The sequence below is a fragment of the Anas platyrhynchos genome, chromosome 15 (assembly GCF_047663525.1).
Source record: "Anas platyrhynchos isolate ZD024472 breed Pekin duck chromosome 15, IASCAAS_PekinDuck_T2T, whole genome shotgun sequence".
Lineage (NCBI taxonomy): Eukaryota > Metazoa > Chordata > Aves > Anseriformes > Anatidae > Anas > Anas platyrhynchos.
The window spans coordinates 5,563,521-5,587,951 of NC_092601.1; the positions used below are offsets into that span (position 1 = coordinate 5,563,521).

General features: G+C 34.1%; 1 protein-coding gene across 35 annotated transcripts in view; it reads left to right on the plus strand.

The window, feature by feature from the left end:
- RBFOX1 (RNA binding fox-1 homolog 1) overlaps positions 1-24,431 on the plus strand; it is an 895,957-nt gene that overhangs the window by 681,888 nt on the left and 189,638 nt on the right. The window contains exon 1 of one of the 35 annotated variants that reach the window (XM_072023694.1): positions 3,227-3,427. The exons of the other annotated variants lie outside the window; for them this stretch is intronic. Within the exon in view, the coding sequence (XP_071879795.1) occupies positions 3,410-3,427 (18 nt within the window). The 5' untranslated portion in view covers positions 3,227-3,409. Of the gene's footprint in view, positions 1-3,226; positions 3,428-24,431 lie in introns of those variants that run through there. 35 annotated transcript variants of the gene reach the window in all.

A 24,431-nucleotide genomic window follows, 5' to 3' on the forward strand; every position in this document is an offset into this window, starting at 1 on the left:
AGCGACTCCATTGCTTGTATTTTAGAGTGTGTCTTTTGTTCTTCTGGTCAAGCATTTGTCTTTGAAACTGACTACTATCAGATGTTTCAGGGGCAAAGACTGAATAATAAGTAGGTAAGAGATAATATGCTTTTTGCAAAGATTTTACCTTAATCTTCTGCAGATAGATGCTGATGTAATCTATAAAGTATAAAATGTAATATCCATATGACATCCGGGTGTTTCTTTTTTTCTTTTAAAAAGAAACTGCTTCTCCATATCAGCTTCATCCCCTTTGCTCCTTCCTGAGGTTTTTCCTTATCTAAGTTCTTCTTTTATGAGTTTTAATTTTCCCTGTATGTAACGGTAAACCTTTTTTGTCTGACAGTCCATTTTTACCCCTTCTCTGGCATACTATGTTTGTTGTTTGGTGTTGAAGAGAGAGAGAGGGAAACACATATTTACTATTTAGAATATTACTTCATTAAAAAGTCCTAAGCAGAAAGCATTGTTAAAGAGGGATTACTTTTTGAAGAGCCAGCCTAAGAAAACAGAAACATTTATACAGTCAGCATGGCTATCCTAACAATTTTGTTCACAGAGACATCAAGGTTTGAATTTCCCATCAGCAATGAATCTATTTCTTTATGGTGATAGAAAACATCAGGTTTTAGAAGGGTGTCTAAATGAGAGGTAATTACATCTGTAAATGCTTGTTGCTTTTTTCTTGAATACTTTGGAAAAAATTACTTGGTTTCAGTAGTTCTAATAAGACTTTTTATACACTTCTTTACATAGAACAGTAGAAAGTAAGTGTATTTGTTTTGCTTCCTTGTGCATTGGTTTTGTTTCTTTCCTGAGGGACTTTTTTGGCTACCATTTAGGTTGTGGGAAATTTGAGAGATTTGGCAGTGTGAAAGCTATAGGCAAAAATTGTTCTTCAACCCTGTCCTTTGAAAGTTCCCTGAAGATAACAGGGCTTTGGGGATATAATTCTGGCATTCAACTATACGACTGTAAGGCTGATGTAAAGAATTTTTCTTCTGTGATAGGCTGATTCTTGTGCCTGGATACTGGCACATAAGAAATATGTTGGTCTAAACCAAAATAAATTTGGTCTGCCAACTGAGCCAATAGTCTTTGGAGATCTGGTGTAACATGTGCTCAGTCAAAGATATTCCAAGTAAATGAGCAGTCATATTCTTAATTTTTTGTTTCTGAGTGCTTTAACACTAGATCTTCATGCCAAAAAAAAAAAAAAAAAAAAAAAAAAGCTCTATGGACAATGTGAGGATGTACAGTTGAGGAAAAAAAAAAAAGAATCATAGAATCACAGAATATCTGTGTTGGAAGGGACCCACAAGGATCATAGAGTCCAATTCCTGGGTCCCCAGAGGACCACCCAAAAAATCAGACCATGTTTATGAAAGCGTTATCCAAATGCTTCTTGAAACTGTATTGGATCTACCCAATGCATTAGAGAAGAGACTCTTGGCCTCTGAGAGCCATCATGATCTCCAAAAATCCATGTGAAGTATTCCTAATACACTCCCTACTGGGGCTCTAATACAATCTCCTATGGGTGTTTCCATAATCCCCTGAGACCACCTCTTTTCTAGACTCACTTTCAGTCAGGTGGTGTATCTGAAGCTTAATATAATTTATTCTGTTACTGTGACAGCATATGCAGTAGCTTGCATTTGCTGCACCAGCTGTCCTATTGTTCTTATAAAACATAAAAAGAGTATCCACTTCAAAAACATAGTAATGGCAGAATTCTGCTCCTTGATCATTTGCTATGTTGTTTTATCAGATGTATTTCTAACATTGTGAAACTCAAGTTAGTGGATAATAAAACCAGTGTACTTTACTAAATGCACAGAACACACATCTCTAAGTTAGAGTAGTAGTGTACTTGAAATCTTAACAGTCTAATCAAAGAGTTATTAGTAGTTCAGGCTTAATTTTTACAAAGAAAAAGACAATAAACTCTCAGAGAATGACCCTTCATAATAATACAACAATGAAAGTTGTGTGCACATTTCTGCTATCTTCCTGCTTTTCTCTGCTGTTGTGCACTGCTCCCTTTGCTCCCTTTTTAGGGGATCAAATAATCGACGTCTCAAGTTATTTGCCAGGAGAAGTATGGTGCACGATTGCCAGGGAACATGATATTGATATTGATGACTTCTTCCTCCTTACTCTAGGGTACATGTAGTAGGTATACTTTACATATATATTTTTAGCATGGTATTACAAGTCAATTTTTCTTAAATAGTCTGCAAATATCAACATTCACTGTATATGGAGCATCTGACATACGTTAAAAGAAATGGTGCATTTTATGTTAGATGTTTTTTCTTTGTTGCAACTAAAATGGTTTTGAACAATTCCAATATCTGCTCATCTTTTATTAGCCACGGATCTGTTGTTTTCAGCTCTCCCATGCTTGTGTTCCTGTAGGCTGGATATCATATCCTCGCTTTGGAGACCTCTGGTAGCAACTGTTGCCAGGAGTTATATTCCTCCTGTCTATATAAAAATTATATCTCATAATTCTGTAACAGTAAGTTAAAAAGTCATACTAATGACTGAGTGATTTATGCACCTTGTTTTAGGAAATGGGGCATATATATATATATATTTTTTGGTGACACTTAACAGGATCATGTCAACAGGTCTGTCCTTTTCAGAGAAATTAAAGGAACCTGGAGATTTGTTATAGAAGTCCCCAGAATTGTGTAGTAGTGTTACCTAGTAGTGTTTCATAGAGATGTTAAAAGCCATGCTCTAAATACCTTACAGAAGTCTATTCTACATAGGCTTCTGTTATTTTCAGAATATGTTATATAAAGTTGTATTAGCAGCCTACCACTTTGAGCAGTCAGTGTTAAAAGTGGCATGTATATTTTTGTAAGCATATCCAAGGCAGAGACGTAAGAGTTGCCTTTTTCTTGTTTGAACTCCCAAAGCATCTTTTCTGTATGTAAATAATAATAATAAACCATACCAGCTTGTTAGTACTTTAATCTTCTGTTTATTTTTTTCATCATATCAAAATATCAAAGTTGATCCTTTCTGATCCTAGAGAGAGGAAGGTAACTATTTTGTTTAAAGCTGTCTGTTACACAGAGGGATAGCAGTGTATTCATATTACATTACTTTGTTACATATTATTCCATGCCCTATATATATTGCAACATACCTACTTTTTCCAGGATCAGCTTTGTGTTGAATTGAAAGGCCTTTTCTTATAAAGGGAAGCATTATTTAGCAATGAGTTGAAGTCGGAAAGGACATAAGATCTGTGACTCCTCCACCTTGATTTCTGTCACAGCATTCAGGAAATACAGTTAGAATTCTGTTAAACAGCAAGAAAAGCCTGTGATGATGCAAAGCAGAATTGTTTTATCTCAGCTGTCTGTTCATTATGGGAAATGATAGCATGGTAAGTATGTAATAAAGGTAACAAATAACCATGATGTCTGATTTGCCAAAAAATATGTTTAATTTGCTTTGCATATAAGTTTGAATGTTCCAAATTTGTGGACTTGGAAAGCACCTCACCATAAACTATCCAGAAGTTTAATTATCTTATTCTGTTATGTTAAATTACTTAACAGCTTCTTCAAAGATGCTGTTCTGTGTTTGAATAAATACAACATGCAAAAATGTGAAAATTGCTTTTAGTATGATACCCAAGTGGGAAATGGTGGCTTTCTGGTGTCGTATTTTGAAGAGTTATTTAAAGATGTACAAAAGGACACTGTCACTCTGTTATTAATGTTAAAAATTGTTGATGCTTTGTGCAGTGTGTTTTTCTAATTAAAGGAAAGCTGTAGAGTACCATTTCCATAATCAACATGGGAACAGAAACTCAGCAAAATTCCACATATTTGCAGTGAAACTGCTCCTCAGCAACATAAAAACGTCTTTTATAGCATAAAGGCTGTAATTAGAATAAGTCAAATCAGTTGGAAACGATTAAAGCCAGAATAGGCTAAGCTGCCTTCTAAATATTTGTCTGGAGATTAGCCCTACTCTTACAGCCCCTGAGAAGCATCTTTGATTTACTTATAATGCTTGACATGGCAAAGATAATCCTGCAGAAGGCAAATGAACACAAATTTAGATGTGCTGTTAGGCTCTCTTTGTTGATTTGACAGGAGGCAGCATATTGGAAGTGATGTTGGAGAGAAATGAGTATAAGGTCACATTAGACAAATTGCTTTAAAAAAAAAAAAAGATCATCAATTTAAATTATTTTAAAAATGTACTCATTCTTTGAAGCTTTTAGGATGCACTTTAGAAGTCCATGTGGAATAATTTTCCGCAAGTCTGTGCGACAGTTGATGTGAGTCTCATTGTGTTTTAAATTATAGTCCTGAGATGGAACTTTCTGCTTGTTGCTTGTCTGACATCAACTATTAAAATACAAGTAATGCTTGACAGGTATAAATTTGAAGAAGAAAAGAGATTATGTAAGAAGATCAGAATTGTTAATATTAATCAGCTAGTTTTAGGAGAATGGTGATTTGCTATATAGAACAGTTCCGGTAAAAGAACAAACAAGCACACAAACAAAAACCAGACAGTGTGCAGCCACTTTCTTACTGGCACCTTTATACTGCACTTTTGATAGCCAGAGAAGTAAAGAGAGAGGGAACTAATGCAGTTGATAGATTGGAAGCATGGACTGGCCATTGCATTAACTTGTAGATTTAATGGCATCTGCAAAAAGTAACTATTATGAAAGCCAGCCTGTATTTTCAGGTGATGAATCTCAGCATCAGTGTTAATGCTTGATTGCATAGGTGCAATATGTGTAATGATACAGAGAGGTGAAAAATTGTGAAATACATAAAACTGGAGGATTATAAATTATTTTGAAATGTTTGATTTATGACAAGGAGTTGACTAATTTGTACTTCATGTAGTTTTCCTCTCATTTAAAATCTGAAGAACACCCCAAACTTTTTGTTTAGCTGGTGAAAATGTAATCAGTCTAATGTATTCTCTTACTGAATTTTAAACAAGACCATTAAAACTCCTTTAACGTGCTAAAGTAAGCTTCAGAAAGGGTTTCCATTTCATCTTTATTGAACTGAGGCTATAGCACTCTTTCCCTTAGCACCACAGTGAGAGGCTGTCAATAATTCAATAGCCATGGCCTTGATGGGCCAAGGCCTAACTTAGACTTTAAACAGAGCCAAGCAGCTTGTCAAAGTGTGATGTGCTGTCAATGCCTGACTGATCTATACTGCATGAGATGTATCCCTGGGAATAAAAAGAAAGCAATTTTAGAAGTAGGCCTAGTGTGAAGCACCTGTTTGTTTGGAATTTTTAATAAGGGAAAGTTGTGTTAGTAATGAAGTTCAATGAAGTCATTGAGTTTTTGGTTAGAAGACCCATGCTAAATTCCTGTCTAAAAGAATTGGTGCACTTCCAAGATCTTCAGGAAAAGATGTCATGATATTTGTAAATATATTAGTGCTGTAGAGCAAGTTCACCAGGAGAGATACTTAAAAGCTGATAACAAGTAACTTTCCTTAATCCAAATTAACTATTTACATCTTTCAGTTTTCTTGATATATTAACGTTCAGTATTGCAGTAATGATACTATTTGAAAACCATTTGTTTTCAGTTTTTTCCATACACCTAAACTGACATATATGATGCATTCATATAATTTCCAAATGCTCTGCATTGAATTTCCTTGTATTTTATAGTCCACTTGGAAGCTGAAAAATTACTTGTTTTTCTAAGATAATAGCTTAGGAAAAAAGAAAAAATATTAGAAAAAAAATATAAGAAAAACTAATTGTATTCTATTTCTCTTACATGTTTTATGTAAATGTATAAGCAGAATTATATCTAGGGTGCCTTTGAAAATGTATAATAAAGCTTAAATGAGACTTTCCCATATTTGTCTGAAAACAAAAAGCCAACGTTATTAAATATGTATTTAGTTGTTTTTAAAGCATTTTAATTTCACTCCTCCTGTTGCTAAGCTTCTCTTATGATAAGATTTACAGGAGAAAAGGAGAAAAGTAATATTGCTATTCTCACTTTGAATGCATTTGTTTTGTCATTGTTTTCTTTACAAAATCCTGTTTTTTGAAGATTCCATATCTACAGAAAGTTTTATGAGACATGTATGTTCTTAGCCTTCAAGTAATGTTTTAACAGAGACATAAGAAACTAGTAGAAAAATAAATGAGGCTATTTTAATGCTTTATAATGCTGAAAGCTTGAGTTAATAAATTTGATAAAGTATTTTTTTTTTTTTCCTAAAACTTGTCTTATTTTAATTTTAAATAACTTTCTCCCTAAGTTCTAGTTTTTCATGAAGTTTCAGTATTTGGTCTGTGTTGATGATATTGTAACTTTTGTCTGTTGGGGGAGAGGAGGAAACACAGCACTATCGTAGAATCAAAGAATATTATGAATTGGAAGGGACTTACAGGAATCATTGAGTGCAACTCCTGGCTCCACACAGACCTACCTAAAAACTAAACCGTATGTCTAAGTGTTGCCTAAACACTCAGTTCTTGAACTCTGGCAGGACAGAATAAAACATGATTGTTTCTCAAATAAGAATTTATTTTAATGATGTGTGTTCCTCTTGAATGTACACTGATTGTGCCCCCACTGAAGACTGTTGAATGGAGAGATGGTGAGATTTTCATTAAAAAATTAAACAATCAAAAAAGGTACAGTTCTTTTGCTATGTTGTTCCTTAGCCTACTCAGTAAATGGTCCTCATTCGTTTCAGTGCAAAGTAAAACTGATTTGCTTAACGTACAGCTGAGAGTCATGTATATGCTAGGACTGTTGATCTCTGTGAGAGTTTGTTTTGATGCTAGTCAGTCATACTCTATATTGTCCAAATAGGCAACAATTTTTCATGAAACAAGCTTCACTGCCCTTCAATTTACCTACAGTGGTTGAGGTGCTGTGTGCTCATTGCACTTGACAATGTAGAGCAATTACACTGGTGCAACGCTTTTCATGGCAACAGCCTTTTTGTTACAAAAATTTCGTGACAGACATGTCTGTGGCAGTATTCCAGATTGTGGGATATTTTTTATTCTCAATGCATTACACAGAAATAAAATAAAGCAAAAGAATCCATTTTTAACTTTTGATTTTGCAACATGTTGTACACGTTGATGCTGTACTGCCTTGAGTGATGGGCTAAAGACTGTGTGAGGTTGTTACACACAATCATAAATGAGCTGAGACTGAACTTGAATAAGAATGGATCCTGTATATAGTGCTGTGCACTGAATATAAGGATAGTGACTAGATGTGATTGAATATTAACATGCTTGCAAAAATATTAATTTAAAGACACTCCACTGATTGGAGTGAGATGTAGGGGCTTGGTGACTCGACAGGTCTTTGCTTAAATACTTAACTGGGCGAGTGAGATTTGGTTGGCTTTTAACAGAAGGTCTGTGGAAGTATTGGAACACCCTTCTTGTCCAGACTATTCTTTGCTACTCTGAACTTAGAAGACACTCTGGTGTATTATACATATTATATATATAATAACTATGTATTATATGTACAATAACAATGTATGATACATTATCTGGGCATATATCTGTATCTGAATAGTTATGCAATGCATGTGACAGTAGCATTTGTTAGAGTTAAGTTATTCTAAAACCAGTTGGAGTAGTTGACCTTTGAGAATGTGTCCCTATGGGTTTTTCCCCCTCAACTGTATAAATTAGTCAACAGGTACAGTGCAACTCTCACAAGCTTTTGTCATCACAGAAGTCTACTTTTTTTTTGCTGACCATCATAAATTCTCTGTGTAGGAGAAGTAAGGAAGGTTTTACAATGAACACAAGATGGTGTTATCACTAACATTTGGAACTGTGGATAACCTTGATTTTCAAATTTTATTGATGGCCTATAGACATTTGAAATGGGGCTACTTACTAATGTGCATAACTTTGGGCACTTAATTTAGAAAGTACTTGCAAGGTTACCCAGCTAAAGATCATGGCAAGAATGAAGATTGTTTCAGTTAGGGAACTATAGAAAATGACAGAAAGGTAAAGAACATACAACAACAATAACAAAACCAAATCACTTTATTTAATCAATATTTGTTATGGCACAGATTCCAAAAGAGAATGGAAATACTTGCTGTGTTTGTTTTGTTCGTTTCCTTTTTTTTTTTTTTTTTTTTTGTTAAGTATTTTATGTGTCTCAGGTGCTAGAAATACCAAATCAAAAGCTGAATATAGTGCTACATAAGAGAGTTTTCAGGCATGTTGATCAATTCTGCACATCCATACATTGTTTGGATTTCAGCTTGTGTTTGGTAGTTGTTATGCATTGGTACCTTTAGCTAATATAATCAGAAAAGAATCCATTAGGTTTTCTGATATTACCTTTCAATATAAAACTATCCAAACCTTACAAATTTATTTATTTATTTATTTATTCACTTCTGTGTATGGAAGGAACTGCATTTTTTTGGAATCCTGGGTGTAGTACAAGTTTGAAAACAGCCTTGCTTATTGTACAGAATCATTAGAAGCTCTATATCTGGGAAACAGAAGAAAGTCGAATGGCTAGGTGAAAGTGAATAAAAATGAGGAGACTCACAAACTGCTTTTGCTCCAGGGCTGGTTTTAATGAGCTTGTCCCTAATGAGTTGTCCCTGCAACTAGCTTCAGGCCTAAACAGATGAGGCAGGGGTTCTGCTAAATTTTTGATGGGATTTGCACTGGTTTTATGAGAAAGCAAGCAGTAGAGAGTGCTAAGTTGTGTCATGAATCTTTTACAAGACTGGATTGTTGTCCGTCTTGTCAATGGGGATTGTACGACCTGATTGCTAATAGAAGACATGCGACATGCTTGTTGTACTGACAAACTTGAATAAATCAGGCAGCATATATGTCAAGGAAAGATTTGGTTTGTCAGGAGCAGGAACTTGATGACCAACAAATGACGTTTTCTAAAAATTCCAATCACTGTGCGTTATTGAATTAGATTATTGAATGGTTTTATTTGCAACTAGGTATAGACATTTACAGAAACAGACTGTTTCTGTAATAGAGCTTACCGTAGACCATTTTATGTTGTTGTAATGCAAAGATAGATTTAAAATAAATCAGTCATTTTTTGATGCTTTATGTTGTAAGATTTGTGTTGCTAGATAAATTTTATTTTTAATTTTATGGACTTTTGTTGGTATTATAGTAGCAGGCTTTTTAGCTCCAGGAGTAAAAGAGAACTTTTTTGAAAATCTCTCAATTTGAGAGATTCTTTTTAATGTTTCAAAAAAGTCAATTGTTAACATGAAAAACTGTCCATAAAATATTTCTTCTATTTGACTCATCCACCAATGTTTTCCTGGTGGCTTAGAAGGTTAAAAAAAAATGCTTATCTAGCAGCTTTTATTGTATGTAGTAGAGTGCTTTTATTCCTTCATCCGTATGTAGAGATGCATTGCACCCACATTGATCATATAATGCATATAAATTGGTCTTACTTTCCTTAGCTGCTTCTATTGAATTCACACCAAGTTTTGGCAAGCAGGCTGTAGTATGAATATTTGTTTAAGTTTAAAGTCTACTAGTTTTCCACCATGTAAGTGTTGCTCAGAAAGTATAGGAAATACTTAATTTCTTTGAAAATTGACATTTTGTAGATAAATTAACTTCTAAAGCTGTTCCTCAACTGTAGCTTGAGTCCTTATCTTATATTTAATTTCCTGTAAAATATAAATACAGGTCAATGGTGGAAGGAAGATAAGTACATCATTTTTTGTTTTACAAAACTGAACTAAAAACTACTTGTGTGGAAAAAAAATAATTAACTAGGATATTATTCTTGTAAAATGATGTTTCTCCTTAAAGTTTATCAACTGAATAACAGTTGCATTAGAAATTTGGGATTTTTTTTTTTTTTCAACTGTAAATAGCAGAAACTCATTAATCAATGAATTCAGAAGTTGTCATTTTCATATATATTAATCTGTCTCCCTGGTACTTAATTAATTAAAATGCAAAATAGCAGAACTCAAAAGCAAAATGCAGGGAGATGTAGGGGTCATCACAAATATATTTAACGCTTTTTGAAGACAAAGGTAAATTCTTTGAGATTAAAAAACATATACATCAAAACTTAGTTTTCTTTCTCTTGGTCAGTTATTTTCTGACCTTTTCTTGCTAATTTTGAGCATTATCAAGTACTGCTGAGTATTATCAAGTACTTATTGAGCATTTTCAAGTACTGCTTTACTGTCCAAACAGTAAAGATCATAAGCTTGTGGGAAGCTTTCTGTACGTTTGGCATGGGGACAACTGTTCTGAAGGACATAGGTTGTAACCTATGGAAGGTGGGGAAATATTTATTCAGTTTAGATCTACTTCTGGAGGGAATGGTTAAAGCAAGCAACTTTAGTCATCCCAGCCACGCAGTTGCTTAAATTAATAGTGGTAAATTCATATTCAGTGTTCGGTAAGTTCCCATCAGTTCAGCTGTGTTTGTGCTCATGTGTGAGAGAGACAAGATTCAACTCCTTTGCTCGGGTAGATGATCCCCAAGTATGTGTTTTTCCTGAGAGATCTGTGGGGTTAAATTTCAGGCAGATGTGTATTAGGTTTTCATTATGGAGTGTGCAATTTCATCAGGAAGAATGTATTTGAGCTTTTGCCACTGGTGAAACAGTGTGTACCCTATTGCTTTCAGCATAGAGAAGAAATCCTCTTATCTTCCTTAAAAATTCATAAAACATCAGATTTAGATTCCAATCGTTAAAGCTACTAGTCTTTTTTTTTTTTTTTGGGAAGTGTAGGGGGGGAGGGGGGAGAAGGACAGGACTTTCCTTTCCTGGACCTAAATGGAAGCTAAGCTGTTTTTTTTAAACCCTGGCCTTTTTTTTGAGACTGAATGACTCAATCCCAGTTAAGATAGAAATTAAGTTTACAAGGTGAAACTTATTTGAGTTTTCTGTGTTTTGTTTTTCTTTCCGTGGATCTTGTGATAAATGAATAGGCTTTCCCTCTTCCTGTTCTGTACTGAGATGCAGTTGTCATCAATACACCAGGAGAAATTAGTGATTTGCATGAAGTTCTACTCATTTTAGTCCACTCTTAAATTATTTTTACAGTAAAAAACACAAGTTTTTCAAGTTAGCGTATTGTATTTGATTTAGATGTGCAATGTATGGTGATAGTTTTGGACTGTAAACATCAAATAGATTTATTTTTTGTTTGATGAACTTTCTTTTCTATTTTATCAGGAAGCTTGTCGTCAGCAGGAAGTTAAGTTGACGACTGGAACAATGACATTAAATTCCCTCCTTTTCCCTCTTGCTGAAGTACATCTGTAACTGTTAGCCTTCCAGATACACAGGAGTCAATTCTCCTAAGCAGGATGTAGTAAAGGAAAAGGTATAGCAGGTACTTTCTTAGAACACATTATTTTGTAAGACTTATGTGAATACTAAATGTAAATATTTTTACACTAAGTTTTCTCCCTCAACTTTAGTATATTTTAAATACTGAATGCCTGGAGGATTTTTCTAAAATAAGTAAAGGTGTGTGCACTCTAGATTGTGCTCTAGCTTATATTAAATTTAAAGCAGTATAACTCTGAAGTCATAAATGATTTTTATTTTTTTTTTTTCACATGTAAAGGTTTTCATGCTTTAGTTTTCCTTTAGAAGATTTAAAATGATTCATGACACACTCTTGGACTGACAACACAGAAATGTTGCTCATCTATTAAGTAGGTTGGCCTAGGGAGAATTTTTCTCCATCTCCAGACCAGTTTAGCTTAGTGTTCTCACAGGACCTCTTCATATAATCCCCTCATCTATGCTCAGTTATTGGCATTTCTACTCATTGGAAATTTTTATGTATTTCTAAATGTTTTTGAGGATCTGGACAGTGCCCACCAGCTTCCTTCAGAAATATCAAAAAGCTGATTGATTCTCTTGATAGTGTAAGTGGAGCAAGGACATGGGTAAATTTGAGTAACTGATCTGAGGTTCAGTAGCCTTTTCTCTTTCTGGAGACTGCTGTTTCCTGTGTTGGTCCTTGGAAAGTGTCAGTTTTATTGTGATACATTAACAATTAACCTAGTTATTTGAATAATAATGTGTAAAAACCTGTGTTGTGATACTGCTTATGACTTTTTTTTTCTTTATTAGATTGTTTTTGCATTTTTCTTAGAACAGGCTTACTAAACATGCTATATACTTCATCACAGCCATACACAGACAGTAACAAATACATATCGGTTTCAGCTGAGACCACTGGCCAGACCTCCTCCCCACCTCCCAATTCCCTAATCTAATCTAACTCTGTAGGGTTTATGGGGGTTCATTTAAGCAGCAGAAGCTGTGCTATAATTGTTACATGTGCCAGCAGTGATTTGTACCATCTGGGTATGAAAAAAAGAGGCTAGTACTACCGCAGAGAAAGATCTTTATTCTATTACTAAGCCAATATAATTCAAGAGTGGCTGCAGAGCAATTGGAAACTGAGAAATGGGCAGCTATGTAGTTATAGTGAAATGTCAAAGTATAATGAAACAAGGGAACTGTACTGCTTCATGATATGAGCCAAGTTACAAGCAGGTGGCAGCAGTAAATATGTATATAAATAACAATATGGATGAAATGTCAAGGTTTCCAGCTGGCTTTGTAAAGGCATTTCAGGAATATTATACTTAGAGTAACAATGTAGTTTGACAATTTAATACAAATATGTATCACTTCAAAATTCATATATTTACATTAGAGGCTTAAGTATCCTCAGATTTTGTCACACTTAAAATTTAGCTTCTTGCCTTACCTTTAGTTAAAAAAGCCTAATGTCTTGTGAAATTTCAAACCTACTGTATATTTTATGGGAGACTTCCTTTCACATCTGACACCTTGTTATTCCACATAATGAAACTTGCAGTGCTTCCAGCAGTATTTTTTTTCTGAATATGAATATCGACTTCGACATCTTGCATGCAGTGTTACAGATATGTATATGAAGTCCTGTTTCCATGCCAAGCCTGTAAATGTACATAAGACAAAAAATTATGTCCAAGTTTTTGCTAGCTAGGATAGAAGCAAAATGCTCTGAATAAAGACAGACCCTTCAACCTGGAGAGCAGGCATAAACATTTTTAGAGAACTCTTCAGGACATTTCATACTTAAGCCTAACGTACCACCTTCTGCTATCAATTCAGTAGTATTATGAGCCTTGAAGAAAGAAGTTCTCCTGATCAACTTTATAAAAGTTTCACAATAGAAAGCATCAAAGAAAAAGAATAAAAAGCATTTTAAAGTAGTTTTTTGTTTGTTTGTTTTATTTAACATGGCAGTTCATATCGCTTTCTGGAAGAACTCTGACAGACTTAAATGTGGAAGCGGAAAGAACGTGAACATTTTTCAAAAGTTTTCAATGCAAGTACCTATAGTCACATTTGAAGTAACCAGAAAGTGATGAATTGATTAGAAAAGTAGAAAATAATGAAAATAACATCTTTGCGGGAAACCAAATATGTTAACAGTTTTTTAAACAAAGTTTACATTCTCTTTTACTGAGTAGATCCTTTAGAGAGCAATCACTAGCATTGCCATGGGCTCCATAGTTTTCACTTTGGTTTTGTGTCCTGAAGGTAAAGAAAATTACTGTGTTTACATTCTAGTATTTCGTAATTAGATTAACACAAGCTAGACTGTTCTCAACATACTGATATTTTGGTGATAAATTAGTACACTTGTGCCAAAAGCTAGGAAATTATACTCAAACTCTAATGCTTTTTTCAGTCTAGATACTTCTGAAAATCAAATAGTGATATAAAGTTGTTAGAACTAGAGATTACTACTCTAACAATAACTGTACTGTGGGTGCTAATGGGCTAAAGGTTGTGTCCTGGTTTCGGTTAGGATAGAGTTAATTTTCCTCCTAGGAGCTGGTAGAATACTATAATTTGGCTTAGGATGAGAAGAGTGCTGATAACATGCTGATGTTTTAATTGTTGCAGAGCAGTGCTTACACCAAGCCAAGGACTTTCCAGCTTCTTGCTCTGTCCTGCCAGTGGGTAGGCTGGGGGTGCAGCAAGAGCTGGGAGGAGACAGACCCAGGAAAGCTGACCCAAAGTGGCCAAAGGGGTATTCCATCCCATCTGGGGTTATGCTATATAGAGGGGTGGCTGGCTGGGGAGCTAGCTGCTCGGGGATAGGCTGGGCATCAATCAGCGGGTGGTGAGCAATTGCACTGTGCATCACTTGTTTTGTACACATTATTAGTAGTAGTACTAATATCATCATTATTATTATTATTTTCCTGTCTTAATAAACTGTCTTTATCTCAACCCACAGGCTTCACTTTCCCATTTCTCTTCCCCATCCCAGAGAGGGAGGGGGGAGGGTGAGTGAATGGCTGTGTGGTGTTTAGCTGCCGGGTGGGTTAAACCACAACAGGTTGTTTGTCAAAAATTAACTTAAAACTGGTTACTGAGTTTTTATACTGAAGTGAATCGCCTTACAATGTATTGTCACTTAAGTACAGACATAATGTAGGTGTACAAGTTTTATAGACCTGGATTAATTCCAGAGTAAACAGTGAGCGCTCTGCTGAAAGGCCCTAAACATAGTCATTCAAACTGAAATTCCCTTGCATAGTTTGCCAATGGGCTAAGTGTCTCAAGTATTTTATACTTTTTTTATGCAGCAAGATGCTAATATTCTCCATGCTGTACTGTAATACTGAGAAAGATTGGGAATTATAAAGAGGGAAGAAAAATATTTAATTGATTATGGTTAGATTTGCTTCTCTCTAATATTAAAGTGATATAATTCCTAAATTCATGCCACATTGATATGTTTTGAATTGGAATTAGCTAGAAGTGAAATCTAGTTTTCCAAAGTAGAATTCATCCAATATGCCCATACCCCAACACAGCATAGATATGTATATATATTCTAAAATCAGCTACTATACTTAGTATACAGTATTTCCTTCTAAAAATCAGACATGAGTCCATTGATTAGAAGAATCACAAGATCTGAAGACATTAATTACTTTCACACTGTACTCGTCTGATTTTAGAGTCTTTCTAGCCATTTTAAAATTGTAGCACAATTTGTTTTTGAACTGAACCTTTCATCTACCTTGCTTTTGTTTCATCTTGTGACCTTTACTTTAACACAAACAATATTATCAGGATAGTGGAGACCTTACATGTAGCTTTTGATTAGCAATACCTTGCTCATTCATGGTATTGTTGGGAGGTATTCTCCCATTATTGGGAGGTACTTTTTTTTTTTTTTTTTTGGATGTGGTATTTAATGCATTTTAATACAGAAAATATATCAAAAGATGTGAAAATGGCCTTTTATTTCACTTCTTTTAGTGCCTTTGAAGACTGCTACAGTGAATTCGTAAAGCATTCCTGGGTTTGAACTCCGTTGGTACAAACAACAGCAATTTTATCAGCTGCTCATACCTATCAATTACAAGAGCAAGAAATTTTGTGTTTTCTTTCTTCAGGGCCCCCAAAAGACAGGCAAGAACAGCTATTAAAAAAAAAAAATCACAAAAAAACACCACCAGCAACAAATAAAAACAAGTTAGCAGGTCAGTGCCACTACATGAAGGATGTAACTGACATTACAAAAACAAGTGTAAAAGAGGTTTAATTTGTCTAATACTAAAGTTGCATAAAGATCTTGCTTGTCTAGAAATGTTAGAACATCATATATAAGAGGTTAGACAACAGGGAATTAAAACTGAAAACTAAAGGCAAATCCAAGTAACTTTATAGAGGAACTTAAATCAGCATGCCTGATAGAAATTTAAGATTAACCTTTTATATATTGAAATAAATCAATGGGTCATCATAGAATATGTAAAGATGGTGAAGTGGGAAATAGAACTGTTGTTACTAGGTCAGATGCATTCTGTAGAACTGGGGTGAGCAGGAACTTGGAAAATATGTAAATTAATATGCAACAATTCCAAGCTTTCATTTCCAGGTGGCAACCTTAATACAAAAAGGAGATAGCATAGGAGAAAACTAGTTCCATTTAGTTGAGTATCATATGGGAAATGCAGGCTACAAAATGTGATTTCAGCTTTGCAAACATGATGATCAAGTAACTGAGGTTTAGCTATAATGGTATTTCCACCTATTGTTAATAAAATAATTGAAATAAATTTATTGTGCAATTTCCAATCACTTAACTTTTATCTAACATATAGATCTAAATATAACAGTACTGGAACCATGCCTATGAAGAAGAAAAGCATGATTTCTTCTGTAGGGACCCGTTTGGGTATTCTAGGCCAAGGATAGCTACAGACTACAATCTTGCACAGAAGCAATGGAAAATTTCAGCAACCTTGTCAATTAAAGGTCTGAATTTGGAATCTGAACTTTCTTAATGTCAAGCAGGATAATCCTCTGGGATCTAGAGAAGGTCAGTTTTAGGAAAATTTGAGTCAGTTTCTTAAGTCTGGTACATTACTTGTATAGTTACAGCTCATGGAAAATTAAAGGAGTTTTGGTTTTTAAGAAAAGCCTAAAAATAAATTCTATGTAACTTTGATATCAGTGATCATTATTTTAAATAGTCCAAAATCTTGTCTTATTTATTTATTTATTTATTTATTTATTTATTTATTTTATCTTGCACTATAATGAGGAAGAGTTAATTCAGCTTTTCTGGAATTTATCCCAGGTCCACAAAGCCTAAAATTATTTGTAGCCACTGAGGATTAATTGAATTTCAATAATTAGGCAGCTTTTAGTCCAGCTCTTAATGGACATATATTAATCAATTGAAAATGTTACTATCTTCAGTAACCTACAAAGGATTTGTTGTAGATGATTCTTATACAGTCTCTGGTTTTAGGTACTCAAATTTAGCTTTGTAGGTTTCTGTATGCCATACCTGTATATCATTTACACAGATAGGTAATACACTGGGATAAATGCAGAAATGATAATGTGAGCACTTCTGGTTTTGTCTTGGCAGATGTGATATTTTGGGTATAAATAATAGATAAATAGGGTGATTATATTTAGCTGACAGTACTGGCACTACTTAGTAGTGCAGATTTCGTCGTGCATTAGAACCTACTTCTGACATTTTTCAAAAAGTTACCAACTGAATGCAGCTGCTAATATTAAATAAATGCAGTAAAGAGGTGTCATAAATTTTTATTTGTTTATATGATATTTTTATAACTAAGTATTAAATAAGATGCTAACACTTGGAATTCAGTTTAAATTAGTGAAACCTACAGACCCGAAGAAAAAATGTTACCCTTAAAGGTCGGGTCATTGCTTTTTCCTAGGAAGCGATCAAAACTTGCTTCATTGAAAAAGTGGTTAACCACTGCTGCAGCATGCCGATGCTTAGGTTTCTTTTCCATGTCATTTTTCTGTACCCGCTACGAAAACTGTGAAGGTAGACAGCTGAAGGACCTCCTAGAATAAAGGACAATATGTGTGGCAGACTTCCCCATGAGATTCCATCACATTTGGTTTAAACACTTCATATTCATATTGAGTCTCTTTTATGCTGGTTTTATGCTGATTATACCTAGAGGCCATTAAATGTTATCAGATACTTTATATTTGCAATTGTGAATGCAGTGCATGGTATGAAATTCTGTTTAAGGGGAATGTTTGACATGGAGTATGAACATATTAAAGTGAATGCACTTTAAGAAAACTCAAAGGTTGAGGGCAGCTTTTTTATTTTTTTAATTTTTTTCCAGAATTACTCTTTCAATTGTTGAACGTAGCTTTTGACTGAGGTATGACAAAATGATGTAGATTTTAAAGTGTCTGTCCTTGTGTTTGTTTATTTTTTTTTATTATCATAAAAACACAAAACCTCATATAGTCTACCCTATTTGTCTAGCAGTCCAAAATGTGATTTTAAGAAGTATAAAGCTTGAAATGACACAGAGTACTTGGAGATCTACTTCTGATGTTCCATTTGATTACACTCACCATAAATTATTCAGCTGATATTCTGAATATCTGAAGAGTTAAAATAGATAGGAGTAATGAACAGAGTCTGATGGGAATAAACTGATGGGTATTGCTCAGTCTCTACTGGAGAAAGATCTTTAACTATCATGTACAAGGTTAAATTTCTTCTCTGGTAGGAGACAGAACAGAATATCTGGACTATATTTAAAAAAAAAAAAAAAAAGAAAATACTAAGCCAGCAGAATTTTAATCCTCTAAGCACTTTAGGAGCAGTACTCCTGACAACACATATGATAGAGAAGTAAGTAACCAGTATATAAGGAGAAGAAATAGAGATATGATCTAGGTAGCGCAGTGGATCATTGCCGAAAATGGTCTGAAAGTTCTGGAGTCATTCACTTGTTCCATGGCTATTTGACCAGTACCAGCTTTTCTTTGAAGAGAAGGAAGGAATATGTAGATACTCAAATAATAATATTATTTTCAGGATGTTCTACAGCAGAAATGTAAAATAAAAATGGTCTTTGAGAATCTTGGATACACGTTTCTAAACAAAATCTTTTTTTTTTTTTTACAGTTAATAAAACAGTTTTTTATACATACATACAAGATGTTACAAGAGTAACATCTGTATTATAATAATGATTAAGGGAGGTGGAAACATGATTTCTTCCTTAAGGAAGTTGAAAATAACATTTTACAAGTATGTCTTAAAATGTTTATATATTTTTTTAAGTCATATTCTTTAATTACTGAAAATACTTATGGAATTGACTTTTCTGAAGTGCAAATGTTACTTCTGTCATATAGTCAGAGGTCTGGACCAAGACAGAATTTCAGTTAATGCCTGTCAATGAGAATTACTGGATCCTTCTTTTGCTTGTGCTCCTGAAGAGCTTTGTGGCCATGGACAAATTATGAAATCTCTCCGTACTTCATTTCTCTGTCTTTGAAATGTATCATTCATCTTCAAAGAGCTGCAGATTCTCAGAAAAATTAACACATGCATATTTGTGTTTAGTATTGTAGAGAGTATTTGGTCTGAGTATTCAGCTCTAGCAACCCATACTGAGAAGATTTAAGGCATTTCTGCTTCTGACTTTGTGTGTTACCTCTCTGCCAAAAATTACTGCCCTCGTAACAGAGTTCATAGAAGAGGCAGTATACAAACTGTTTAACAGTGCTGTTTATAGCCCTGGAGTATTAACTTAAGCTGCCATCGCTTTCACATTGGTTGAGGAGTGGACGCAGCACCTGTTTTTCCATATCTGCCTTGGACGTAGAGGAGTAGGTCAGACCACTAGGAGCAGCACTATCTGAAACCACACGGGTATAAAGCATGTGGATGAAATGTTCTGTGTGCTGCACTCAAATGGCTCTAACAGAAATTACTTCATAGTGATAGCTGACTGCAAAGTAATTTGTTGAGTTCAGGTCTAACGAAAGTTGAGTAAAAAATTTGTTGTTGTCCTGTTTTGCTGTAAAGTGGTGTAAACAGCATACTGTTGCAGGTATTAAAGATACAGATATCTGCCTCTATACATTAGTTTAAATTAATTCTGGATAATTTAGCTCATCTTACCTTTCTGGACTGAATTTTCTTAATTAAAAAATTTCACTTGTAAGAAGAAACATTTTTCTTCTCTTCATACCCTCCCCCCCCCCTCCCCCCATTGGTTGTTATAATTTAATGAGAAGAAATAACTTAAACACTTAATTAGACACTAACTACAAATTAGAGTCATGTGAATTTTAGTATCTTTCATGTAAAAAGGTTTGCAGAAAGTTTGGTGCTCCTTCAAATGGTTTGGCATTGTCTTTCTTTATTAAAACAAAATATAAGTTAAAGGAATTGAATTTTGCTTACAATTCTTTAAATGCTTATGTATTTTTAATGTAATTTTTTAAAATGTGTTTAACTTCATAAAATTGACAATCGCAGTAAATCAGCCAAATTTGTAGTGAACAATAGAAACAAGTTTTTGTTTGTTTTTTATGGTGAAATCTGGTAAGATTTCAAGGTTGGGGATGTAACTTTATTTCAGAAAAGAAATACATTTTTGAAACTTTTTTATTTTATTTATTTCTGAATAATTTCTGAAAGACATTTTCTCACTAGGGATGCTTTCAGAACTGGTAAAGCACCAAGACTTCTTACAAATCAGCAGTAAGATTTGTAAGATTAATTTCTATTATATAACAGTCTGAATGAATGAAAATATACTTCACCACTAATATGCATATTAAAAGTGTGTTTTAACATGAATTTTGTAATCAGAAAGCTGTTTCTGCTATGGCTATTTTCAGATTGCATTTATCATCCCGGATTTGAAAAGGGAAGATTTTTGATGTATATTCGGAATATGACAGTTAACTATGTCCACAGTTATCTATGCCTTTGGTCTATGTTATGTATGGTCTATTCGATAACAAATTAAAGTTTGGAGAAGGAAAGGATTTTAGGTAAAGGCCTCATAAATATGAAGTTTTTGTACTTTCAAAATTTAAAATCATAAGTTCAATAATTTGAAAAAGAAGGTGAATATCGTTAAGCACAATTTTGGAACCAGTGCTATTTTTACTAGTGCTATTTCTCATGAATATTTTCTGTTCTATTTGTGTCCCTTTATTTAGATTTGCAGGAATTAAAAGCACAAAAGAGTTCCTTCTTCCTACTTAGAAACTTAACACAAAAAATGCAGCAGTGCTGTTACCACCTACAAACCTGAGTCTTTGGATGATGATTTATGTTGGGCTATTTCACTCTGAGAATCGTTCCTTTTTCCTGCTTTTTCTATATGTACTATTCCTCTGATTCAAGGATTACTAAATTTAGGCATGTGATCTAACTGATGTCTTCCCTGGGTGTAAGATCTTACAGTTCTCAGATGGTAGCACTTCACATCGTATCTAAGGGTAGGCAAATAACATTATATCATTCCAATTTATTTGTTGGAGTTTATCTTTGAAAGTGAAAAGCTTTTAAAGCTTAATTCTGATTTTTTAATTAAATACTAGACTGTTAAAATAAATGTTTTTCTGAAGTGCTTGATGCAATTATGAGAGATTCATTTCTGGGCCTTTACTTCTACCTTGTTCTTTTCTTCACAAAGTCCCTTCCCAAAAGAATCTTTGAGCACTTACTGATAAATCTCAGTTTCTGTGGTGACTGATGCCTCTCCAGGTTGCCAACTTTATATTCATTTGGAGTCTGTAGCTTCACCCTTAAAATTTAATATGGCCATTCTCAAATATGCCTTCCTTGATGCAGAAACTCCAAACAAGTTGAATCGTTCATTGATGGAGCTACATCTGTCCCTCTGTATGAATGGTGGGACATTCATACATTTCAGTCAATTTCTCAGCTTGTTTTCTGAGGCTAACAGCAGTTGTCAACATCAGTGTTGATTTTCTAGTAGGAAAGATAGTCATCTCCTGAAGAAAAGCAATTTCAGATAATTAACTGATTTCACCGTACTGTGATGTGTCAACAATAATCTGAATTTTGTTCAGAGCAGTGGCCCTGGTGTATTGTTCGTCTCTTTCATTTAACCACTGTTTCTTGCAGTAAGTGCCTTAATAGTAACATGCATATCTTAGTTATGGCTTAATCTGTGAGAATGTTACCCTTTTTAGTATCTGATGATATTTGCAAGGAAACTTCATATACCACACAATAGGAAAAGTAGATCTTCTCTTTGGAATCCCATGTTATTACAACAGCATAAACCTTTGAACTGGTTCATGTGAATTCAGCCAAAATTAACATATCTTTTTGTTAAGTTTAACTTTTCCAAGTGGGCCCAGTTTAGTCTCAGCCTCATAAATACATTGCAAAACTGTGTCGAAGTGGAAAGAAGATAACAAGTTCTAGGATCCAGGAAAAATACTTGATGAACCCTAAGAACATACTGCTGAACAATATGAAGAATGAAAAGACCCTTCTCTATCCTGCCTTTTTTCATCATAGCATGAAAGAATACACATTTTGCAAATGCATTGAAATATTGAGAATTAGAATGTGACCTGTGTTAACTCAAAACCAAGTTTGAAACATATTTTGATTAAAATAGTTGATAGTGAGCCAGGTTGCCTGGAAGTCTTTTAAAAAGATTATTTTTATGTACCTTCATAGAAAAAAACAGCTGACAGGACTAGCATGACCAATATCAATTCACCATCATTGTAGTTTATGCTAATTTCTTGTAGCCTATACATTCTGTTGTAATGCAGAAGAAGAACTAACTTTTAAATACTTCATTTTTACTTGTATTGCCCTTATATCCTACAGAATCTTTCTGAAAAACAGTATATCGAACAGCATGAATTCTCAGCATAGTAGTGCTTAACAGTCTATTCACAAGCAGTCCATGTGGCAGCACATCATCCTGCAGTACCAATTTGTAGTCTCAGGGTAACGTGTTCTCTAGAAATTAAACACTCCTCTTTTGAAATTCTCATTCCAACTAAATGCCACAGTAGCTTATGGCACTTTCATACAAGAAGCAGCATATTTGAAAACTGCTTATCTGACCTAGTGACCCTCTTGCAGGATTTATTTCTGCAAATAACAAGATAGCCTTGCACCGACTGTTTGCCTCACTGTTATCATCACCATGATCCAAATTTTTACTGTCATTTTTATGCTGTTTTTGAAGTCAGTGTACTTCACAGAACAAATCTGTGGATTCTACAGTTGAGAATCACCAATAAATTATGTAGACATAGAATTTACGGTTGTTAAAGCAAAAAAAAAAAAAATACATTGAAAAATAGGGGAAAGGGGAAAATGAACGTTGCAGAGCAGGAATGAAGGTAAGCAGGAATGAAGATTAAGAAATAATAATGGAGTCATTGCAAGTTAGGCCAGTGGTTTTATAGTCTCTTCTTAACTTTTTTTTTTTTTAATTTTTGTTGGCCTTGTTATTATTATTTTTTTTTTTAATGTAATGGAAGTCATGACTTGCTTTTGTCAGTGTTCAATTGACTAGTCCTCCATAACAGTTTATCAAGTTTTGGTCAATAATCAAGCAATGCATTATCAATATATTGGTCTGCAAATAAAGATGTTCCTAGGACTAGCAATTAAGTGTTTAATGACAGAGTAAAAATAAATTTCACATTATATATTCCTGCTATGTATGGAAACAACCGAGCTAAAAAAAAATCAAAGTGTGACACTCACCCTTTTATTAATAGGTTTATTTTAGGAAGCTAGCAGTGTTTGCTTCTGGACTGAAGGATACCACAATTCTAAATAGGAAATGGCCTCATTGAAAACATTTACAAGGAGGTTTTTTAATTGTCATGTTTTGGACATAGGAAATATTTAGGCTTTATTTATGCTCTTGTGTTGTTAATTTATACTGCAAAGAAAGTAGGGAACTTGCAGATGATTCTGAAATCTAAATTAAACTTAAGCTTTCCACATCATTGTGGCAGAGCAATGGCAGATCGCAAAACTGAAGGAGGAATTAGGAGGTCTTATCAGTCTTCCCTCCCTGTTGGCTTTATCAGTCAGGCTTTACTTGACTAGGAAGGCTGGCCTGTTCTTCAGTGGTGGAAGGTCTCAGTGGAACATACATCTGACAGTACTGCAGCCTCCCTTCTTTTGCACATTGTAGTGCTGCTTTGAATGAACTTTTCTCCTGGGATATGCTATTTATTTGTTTGTTATTATACATGGTATATACACATGTATATATATACATGCTAATTTGTTTGGGCATGCACTCACAAATAGTTTTGTGTGACCAATAGCTGTTGTTGATAGCTGAAATGATTTCAGCTTTTCAATCTGTTTTACTATTAAGCATAGTCTACTATTAGTGTTAACTCACTGTAGTAACTGTGAGTTACTACACGCACACAAACAAGTATCTGAAAACAAACAAATAAAATAATAAACCATGGTTGAAATGAAAGGTTAGTAGTACAGAAACAATTTATTAAATAAGTGAATTTAGAAAAAAATCTATATTATGATTTGCTAATTAGATTCCTAGAAGCCTTTGCTATCCTAATGACCCAGGTCAGTGTAGCTTTCTTGTCTCACTTATATATGCAGATAACTTGAGTTCCCCAAAGGAATCTGTAGGTGTCACTTAAAGTATTCAGATGAATAGTCTATCCAGTGCAAGACACCATTACTAAAGAATATTTGTTAGTACACGCTGAAAAGAAATATTTCCAATTTAAATTGCTAATAATTCTAGAAAACGACTGGGTAGTGTATGACCATCTTCTTTGGGCGTGTGATAAAGTCTGGTTTTTTGCCTGAAAATAAGGGAAGTTTGAAAAATTAGCTATTTTATTCATTCACCTTAAAGTCTAATTAAATTAACCTTATAGTAAAAAGTTATTTCTCTCATGCTCCCCCACCTCTTCTCCTGCCAGGTATGGTCCACTGCTTATTGTGCCAGCAAACTGTGTTGCATTTCATAGTTGTACAGTTCTTTCCTCAGGAAA